At 43.4% G+C, this 9664-nt stretch overlaps 1 protein-coding gene across 1 annotated transcript; it reads right to left on the bottom strand. All coding sequences in view use genetic code 11, as the record gives it.

Moving 5' to 3' along the window:
- Window positions 1–396: 396 nt before the first annotated feature.
- Window positions 397–9664, bottom strand: EGR_06275 (hypothetical protein; the record flags this gene model as incomplete). Its single annotated transcript, XM_024495524.1, has 6 exons — window positions 397–554; window positions 2470–2537; window positions 4505–4600; window positions 5847–5995; window positions 7582–7651; window positions 9507–9664. 6 exons carry the CDS (start codon window positions 9662–9664, stop codon window positions 397–399), a joined length of 699 nt encoding a protein of 232 aa, XP_024350047.1.

Below are 9664 nucleotides of genomic sequence, written 5' to 3'. Positions count from 1 at the left end.
CTACTGACTCTGTTGAACGTATCACTCTTCATTCATTCCACTGGCACCTCCTTGTTCTTCCATCCGCTCTTGATAGCTGCCTTGACAATCTACTCGATCTCGCCTTTATTAAGTGGCACTCTTATTGTCGGGTCCTGTCACGGAGGCAACGGAATCACCACGGTCTGTCCACAACACGACACCAGCACCAGCACCAACACCTGCATCACCGATCTGGCCGTTTCGTTTACCGGTGAAACAGATGATTTCCGGCACCCACAGATAGTGTTCAAAGGTCAAACGATTCGTTTGTTACCCTCCACGTGATGCATCCGTTTACCATGATGGCATGATAAAGGACGCATGCCACGTATACGTGTTCTCGGTGTTAGGTGAGAACATCGGAATCCGTCACACTTATATGACTCCGGAGGTCAAAATTTTAACACCTGCTACCAGGACACCTGACGCCGCCAAATAACTAGACTTGTTCTCTAAAGTTATTTTATTGTTAATTTTTGACGGTCTAGCCTTTATTTCTTGATGAATTTTTCCATATTTATTTTGGCTATATTCTACCGAATAAAATGTTTTCATCACTGCTACCACCTCCTTGTTCGTGACTATAGCCTCTTAGTCCTTCCGCATTTCCGGTGTGACTTGAATAAATACCCTAGCAGCACTGGTAAAGCCAACTTTATTGCGATCCTATCGAAAAAACAAAGACGCGGAGGTGTGCTGCAGAAGATTTGAAACAATTCGACTTTTAACAGCTCTCCCTGTCTCCAGAACCTGCACAATTCCTATCAGTGGAATAAGATGGGGCTTCATCGGTTTGAAAGGCACCCACAAAAGTCCATTTGACCTTCCTAAGTGCAATGGTTGGCATTATAGCAAATGTTATTACTGGAAGCGATTGCCTTACGATGTAGAGCATCATCAAGTCACTCATATTACTTACCCGACGAGATAATTCGTCTCGTAAAGGACTCACAATTCAAACTCAGGCCTACGACGATGTTTACACTAAGGCGATAGGTCATCCTGAGGTCGCGCGAGTTATCAACAAACCCTACATGATTTCCTTCAGTGGTGTGCTTTCTTCATTACTTTACAGACCATTTGGAAGTCAAATGACCGCACAATGGAGAATCGTCAGGGCAGTTACTTTAAGACGTAGTGGAGGTCGGTAATTTCTGCTTCCACCGAGGACTAGCTCAAGACGGCGCCGCCATTGCACGATGACCTTCAGAGGACCCTGCAGCCTACAGGGCAGTCCCACCATGTGTTCCCTTGAGGAGTGGGCTTACCACACTCGCCTCTTTTGTCTCAGCATCTCATGTTTTCCTTATCGACTGTTGACTCCATAAAATGGCTTTCATTCCTACACCACTGAATGGGCATGCTTTTGCTCATTCCATCGGTCCCTTTTCTCGTTACACCTTCAGAGAAGGCTTGGATTCAAGTCATAAATCTTAGGGTAATCGGCATTGAAGGTGGCCAAGCTTCAGTTCGCTGTTCTTCAAATTGGATGTGTTGGGTGGACAAAAAGAGGACCACTGAAAATACATCCTGTCTTGTAGATTTTTTTGTCTACAAAGGTGGCCGATGAAGAGATAGCTATCCGCCAAGATTTGATGACCCTACTGTTAAGGAGAAAGATACTGATATCGCTCATCTCCGACCGGAACATTCACTGAGGCATGCAAACAGATGGACTGTTGCTGAAGTAATACAACATCTAGTCTTATGCGGGCGGTAGGCGCGTTCGACCACTCATGGAAAGGGTGCGTCACATGGACCCACCTTCCAAGCGCCATTAATCAGCACTAGCAATGATTGCGTCCATGGAACATGTGAAGCTAAGACAAATTTCTAGTTACCGGAGGCTCTAAACTCAAAATCAAGGATATGTACAGAAGACTTGTAGGTAGCCAGCCCCATCAAGATATTTATGCGGTGTAAAGTCATCGAAGTTGAACTGTTCGCCTAAGCTCCAGACGTGGCAGTCTCTCCCACTACAGTGCAGCAGATGCTTCCGTGAGCATCCACTCAGCATGTGGAACGCTTACCTGATCCTAGACATCTAGTCAACACATTTTACAATAAAATTACAAAGGAAATTGGTCTTCCTAGAGGGGCAGTGGTACTACACAAATACGTAAGTCTACAAGGGTAACAAGGCAGTCTTCTAATTTTGATACCTCGAAAGAGTTGAGCGTCCCTCTCACTGCTTTTGAGAAATAATTGCCTTAACATGGCCAAAACAGGATCAAAACGAGCGGACGAGACCAATTCGCCATCAATGGCGAAACGAAGTAGACTGCCTTGTTATGATTCAGGCGTACTGTTAACAAGACGTAAAGATGAATGTATCTGCGTAAAAGGAATTCTATTAATCCTAAGCACATACAAAAGAATTGAAAAGTGGTTACTGGTTGGATGGAATTTGGAGTCTTGGTTTCATTCGAACATGCATGAAACGCTAACCCGACAAAACATTAGTATTTTTCCCTGCTGCTGTTATTCCTTCATCCCTCCTCTGATATGGTAAAGGACTAAAAGGTTGGACATTTGAGGAATTTGATTTTGTCTTTAGCAATTTGAACTTGCTACCTACTTATAACTCAAATTCTCATTTAAGTAGGTTGCCAGTCATGCGAATGTTTTAAGTAACGGATTAGACCTTGAACCAGCCCAGTTCTTTTGAGGTCTCCCACATAACACAAGACTCCTCTGAAGCACTACGACTACCTGTCGAACTCAGGTGACAACGATCCTAAGTCGGATGGTACTTGCCCTCTTTCAAATGTCACACCAGTGTCCTTACCCCTTCCCTCATCCCCTCTTTGTCAAATAGGTATATTTAGAGTTCTTTGTGAGACAGCGCCTATGACAAGTTTAAAAGACTTCATACAATCGCCTTATTAATTGAGAATATCTCATCCTCCTTTTAACTCCAGAATAAAAGTGAAGCCAAGCTCGACGTCACAAATACGTGACACGGGTGCCTTACGAGTTTATAACAAACAATTGTACCTAATTCTGTTGAAAATATATTAAGTGGTGTAGACCATTATTGACACTGTGGTTGGTGTGGAGAAAGTCGAGTGTTCCCCAAGATCTCCTGGTAGGGGATGAAATTTCCCACTGGGAGAGTGTTTGTCTCCTGAAGTAAGTCAGTACATCTGAGCATCATCCACGGGACTCGCAGTGAACGAGTGACTGTTTCGATGATTGTTAAGCGCTACAGATCAAAAAAGCTACCGAATTCTTTCAGCACGGCTCTGATCACCTAGCCTGGAAGTGAATGATCATGTCGGCTTTCTAGGTGGCCTAATTTGAACTCGCCTTGTGAAGGGAGCTATTATTTGAAGCCTTGTCCTCCGAGAGCTACCAACAGGTAGGTGGACGATGTCAATGGCCTACTCGCTGGCGTTAGTGGTTAGAACATCTACTGAAAAAGCGCATGTCCTATACTCCAGGATTTGTTTAAACGGTTAGACCTAAAACAACTACCTTAAACATACTTTGCTCTTGAAGACAATTACTGCTTTACTCGTGTCATGAATTTGTCCCCATTGGATTGAGCCTGATGCTGCTTTTTTTACTAGGAGGTAGGAAACACCTTCAAACGAGAAAAGAAGCCGTCAACACCAAAATTAATAAATGACCATCCATTCGTCTATCCATCCATCCATCCAACCTCCCTTTCATCCACCCACCTATTCTACTTAATCAGCCTTTCACGTTATCCATCCAGTCCTCCATCAAATCTACGATTTATGTACTAATCCATCCATCCGTCTTATTGTTCATTTATCCACCCATTAATTTACAAAGATCAGTTACTCACCCCTCCATACTTGACCCGGTCATTTCTAATTTCCCCTGTCTAATACCTATTCAGTTCTAGGCCATTGTTCCATCCACTCTTGTTCCGTTTATTCATCCATCTGCCCATTAATACGGAATTAATCTTCCCACCTCCTTTCCGTCGGTCACTCTCGGCTGATACTGACCGCCATCCATCCACATTTCTAGACCGGATGATATTAGAAATCTGAGGATTTCCTCGTCACCACCACCATCACCACCCATTTCCGATTTGACGGGGAAGGCAGTATTGTTGCATTACCATTCCAGTCAGGATGTATGCATAACACGGAGACGTGTGAACCTCCGGCCATCATCCGTCCATTTTCTATGCCATGCGACCGCCTTTGTTATTAGCTGAAGTGACTCACGACCAAACATCCCCTCCCCTTGCTTGTCAAGAGAGCCCGACTTGTTTGTTCAGCCAAGATCCACAGAAGTCAAGCCCCGGGAATGCAGAAATTGGTAAAATTTTTGATTAGAAATTTTATGTGATGACGCAATATTCCCTGGAAGAGGAAGGAATTATATTGACTCAACTTATCATTGGTCGGGACAATCTCCAGAGTGTCCTTCAGCCCCATTTTAGTTTAAAAAAGGGAATGAAACGTGAAAAAACCTCTGCTAAGAGTTTGTCTACTGTATATACATAAAAACTAATGAGATCTGAAATCTGACTTGTATTTCTTCATCAGATGTTAGAATCCACTTAACCTTTTCAGTAGTGTATTTAATACATCTTTCACTTAGTATAAATTCAGCAAAAGTGCGAGAGGAATCCTCGACCCGACCTTGACACGTCATTGACGAGTAAGATGCCCCACGGGTTGTGGCTAGAACCCACAATTGACATTAGCAAATTTAATTGTCCCCTCAAGGTCGGAGTGGTCCCCTAGAAGCAAGGCCAAAGTAAATTGCAAACAGCCACTAGCAAAAATACTTTTGGAAGAAAAGAAGGTTCTAGAGGATTTTGTATTTCGGATTCCCATCTAGCCAAATTGTTTGTCGGATAAAAGGGGACTTCCACATTTAGAGCGCCCAGCCCATATTTAGGTTACCATGGAAATGCTCGAGGGAAAAAAAAAGTAAACTTCATGGTTTGACAGTACCACTGCGAAATGGCAAACCACCTATTACGCACGACATTTGATTGACGTCTCCCACTTTAAATTGACTTTTCTGAAAGTCCTAGTGAATCGAGGACTTGTGTGTGGAAATTGACCAATCCAGTGACAGCGTCTTATTCCCTCGCCGCCCAGGCAAAGCGAACACAATGACACAGCATTTTCTCATTGGTGGGAAAATCCAGGCTGGTGTGTACACGCACGCCCGCTCTGACTCACCCAATGACAGTCATGAGGATGAAGCGCGCCAATACAAATTTCGCCATCTGCTTAGCTGCTGCGAAACCGCCAACCTAATGAGGCTTCCTTTAGTCATGAAGTCACTGTCGAATAAACTTTTGATTTCTAGCGCATTATTTTTTAAGTAAATGGAGCAGCGAGTGGCATAAATTAAAGGCTGCGAATTCCCGTTCCCAATAGTATCGAATTTTGCGCCTCTCTTGCAAAGGACTCGTTTATTTGCACATTCTTAAGTGACCGAAAGTTGGATGACCTCCTCTCCAAGTTAGCGATGGAGGAATGTGTTTACCTAGTCTAAGTGTTTAATTTGCTCACCGGCAATGATTCATCAAGAAAATTGACATTCTAAAATTGGAAAAAGGGACATACCTAGTATCGCTCAATCTTAAGTAGTGGCGGCGGGGTGTACTAAGTTTTTGGGTCGCTTCCAACAAAACCTTCCACGCAAACAACGGAAGTGGCGCTTAACACATGGACCATTACCCTTCGGCAGTGATTGGCCAAGGTTGCCTGGCGATTCTGCGATCGAGCCGTGGAATTCTCTAGTCGAGTTCCACCCGATCGTCCTTATCTCGCTACATTGGGACTTAGAATTTCATTCATCCTCTGATGGCTTTGTGATTTCACCTTGACTTTATGATGTCTGGACGTCTAACGAGGCACTTTTGAGCTATTGCTTGATTTTTAGGGTCAATACTTGAGGGGCTTGGCGTCTTCGAAGCGTTGGCACTCTCGGTGGTATCGGCATTCGCTTCCTTTTTCACCTCATCACTGCTCTGGAAACAAATGATATTGAATGAGCTTTGCAGCTAAGTAGCCGCATGAAATATTTGTTTTGTGAACGAAAAGTGTTGGCTACATGAATCAAGTGCGTCAAAAAAAACGGTCTTGGCTTCCAAAGTACACAAAGGAAGTAACAACCCACCATATGCCTCGATGTGATTGGCTGAATCCCGATCAAGTTACTCATCAGGGTGCTGTAGAGTAAACAATCCAAAAAACTGAAAAAATGGAATGCGTTTACGCCATCAAGAGGGGGCGGGGGGGGGGGACGGAGTACAGTAGACTGAAAAGCTTCGCTCGGCAACAGCACAAATGTCATTCGGCCACATTGACCAGACAGCCTTGTTTGTGGATATTACAGGGTGTAGCAGTGCCAGACGTAACCTGATAATTTACTGTCCTCTTCGTTCTACACAATTCTATTTTGTACGGCTAGTCGACTCCCACATCCCGCTAATTCATGTCCGTTTATCCACCGAAAAAAAAGGGCAACCTACGCATATTTTATAATATTTACTCCTGCGAAATGGCCTGCTCAGCGAGTCAATGTAACTGACTGATGGCGACTACACATTTTGTATGAATTACGCCAGAATGAGTTGGCGAAACGTAGATGTCACATATATGTGACACCGGAAGTGAACGATTTCCGTGCACACTTGTGCCTAAAAAGGCAATATAATTGCAAGATTTTGAAAACTTGCGACGAAACATTTTTGAGGGTGAAAAAGTCTTTACATATTAGAGTAAAATTTGTTTTGTCGGGTCGTGAAACATGGGTTAGCCCTTTACGAAATTCACCGTGGCATCAAAAGCAGACAGCACCAAACGCAATCATGGCTGATCTGATACCCAGGAGGACAAATACCAAAGCACAGGCAAGCTGATGCATCACAGCAATGCGATTTCTTGCTACAAAACTGGAGGTGACAGCTGACCAGGCAAAATGAGCCTCTTTTCGCGTGAATCGGTGGTGTGGCAATGCTTCATCCTTGTCCGATGGTTAATTTAAAAAAGTGCTTACGTTTAATTGTGTCGACCACTTCACCTCTTCACCAAATCAATTTCTGTGTCATTTACTAATTTTGCATTCAATCCACACCAACTTCGATACTCCGCCTTGTGCATCGGCAAATCAGGCGCCGATTTTCCGCCTCCTCACGCTCTGATTGGTCGGTTTGTCTATTTAACCTATGAAAAGTTTTTTTTATGTGAAATAACTAACCTCCAGACGCTTCACTTATCACATTTGTCTATTTTTAAACACGCGCGCTGCTTTCACTTTGGCTTAGCGCAGCCAAAAGCCTTGAAACAACTAGTGATTTGAAAAGAAATGCCTAAGCATCAGGCGCGGGCGCGATGCATCGTCGTGACTCAGGCCTTCCTAAGAATAATGGGTGCGTACACAAATGATTCATGGCATTATGTTTGCCGAGGAGCTCTCGTAAATACCAAATTCCAGCCGACGCCTTATTGCACGCCTGTTGCGTGATTCATGCCTGGTGGTGGAGGTTCGTTCCCCCTACGCCCGTACAACCAATCAGTGTGTTCAGTCGTACTTGCTGTGATGGCTACTCACCTCCCATTTGTCGAATAGGCATTGACCTTGAACACACCAATCAAAGGAAAAAATAGATAAGTTAGAAGTGCTAAACCATGCAAGTTGGATTAAAAGGGAAAAAAAAACCTTTTCGAAAAGTCGGGGTGTGCCAAATGAAGACGATGTCAGTCAACAGGGATTATACATTTTTTATTTACATCGAATGGAAAGCATGGATTGGGGCGTTTTTTAGGGTTAGGATAAAGTTGGGGTCGCTACTCATTTACTTCTACGCCAAATTTATGTTGGTACGGGTTTTGGCAGAGTATGAAGACGTAGTTTTCAGTGCTAATAGGAAAGGCTCTCAAGGTCATGTCAATCACAAACATCGCCAACGCCTCATGCAAGGCTTGCGCATTTGCTGAGTCTAAATTACGCGAGAATTCGATACAATGGAGGAACCGACGATTCCACTCCGCAGTTGAATCGGATGATTCCGACACGAATTTAATCCCCATTGGCTACTAGAGGGTGAAATAAAGAAGTTCCAAAAAAGATATGAAAAGGCGGGAAATTTTCCACCTTCAGGGGTGTATAGAAGGGTATTGGAGGCTCTAAAATTGGGGAAATGGATGACAATGAGTCATCTCAGCGTTGCGCATAAAACCTCATTTCCGGCCCTCTGATTGGTCAGCAGAGCATTGCTTTGACTTTGGCAACCCCACCGAATGGAAACTAACCAATGAGAGAGCTGCAAGGGGGTGACTCAAGGCTAACGCCCAGCTGGAATGCACTTAAAGTAATGAAAAAAAAAAAATTTTCAGTGTAAAATCACCTTCTTGAGTTGCATTTTTGGAAATAGGTCATTTGAGCGAAAAAACCTACACACCCACAATTGCATGACTGATAGTCTGTGATTTATCAACAATGGTGTAACCAATTTTATTTTCAGCTTTAAACATTCAGGAGGCAGGTGAGGTAAACAAAACTAACTTATTCACGTAAACGGACCATAAAATCGGGCAAATCACCCAGTTTTTAACTTGTTGCTCAAGTGTTTGTGGCTAAAGAGAATGTATCTTAATGAGTGCTTTAGAACGATTTAAAACGTGAAGGCAAATTTTGTTTTAGAAGGGTTAATAATTTTATCTAAAGGTACCAGATCAATATTCATCAGATTTAATGGCGAAAAAAATATTCAGAATTATAAATCTAGTACATTATTCGCCAGCCCTTTCTTTCTCACCTCTACGACGCCTTTAAAGTAGGGGAGATTGGTTACAGAAGGTCATCTCCCATTTCCGAAGTATTATTTGCACGCCTTATCTAAGCTTTAGGGGGAATGGGAGGTCAATGTTGGTCACTTCTCTAGAGAAGGGTGGAGGTGGAATCCTCTCAGCCGCAGGATTTGTACAATCAGCCCATTTGTCACCTAAAGGTAGATTAGCCGAACAATAAATGGTCTTATCTAAACTTCAAAATTTATGACATTTACATATGACACTTGCTAAGATTTCTCCATCCACCTACATCAGATTCGAGTGAGTTTGGCTGCTTTGGGGTGATTTCCTTCAGCCTATGACTACAGCAATCATCACTTGCCGGCTTTTGACGTTGTATGACACATGTTTGACTACTTGTAGAACATGTCCGTTTAACTAGTACCCTTTGTCTAACGGCTGAATGGATATCACCGCCTTTCATCGTCGAGACAATTAGCAGGTGCCAAATAAGTCCTCCTCTGCCATGGTTTCTGGAATCGGAGGCAGATGAGAACAACGAGCGGAGAGAGTACAACCCGACCTGTTTATGACACTGGCAAATGAAACTTATCACAACTTCATGTACCACCCGCATTGGATTGGGCTGCTACGACTTCAATTAGTGACTCTGGTAATCAGATCATCTCAGCTCCGGAATAAATAGCCTGCCTCCCACAAAAGTCGGCGGTGGGGAGATATTACCGATGCCGCCATTGTAAATCGTCTAGAATAAACAAGTAAATTTTATTTTTAAACAAGATAATAGGAATATTAGCCTTAAAAGCGAGGCGATAAGCTTTGAAATAGCTCCACTGCACACATCCCCTTGCTTGACAAAGCCACTTTATCACATGGCGCAT

This window comes from Echinococcus granulosus (assembly GCF_000524195.1).
Source record: "Echinococcus granulosus chromosome Unknown EG_S00054, whole genome shotgun sequence".
Classification (NCBI taxonomy): Eukaryota; Metazoa; Platyhelminthes; class Cestoda; order Cyclophyllidea; family Taeniidae; genus Echinococcus; species Echinococcus granulosus.
The sequence above is the reverse complement of the archived record's forward strand: the minus strand, read 5'-3'. Positions and strand labels throughout refer to the sequence as shown.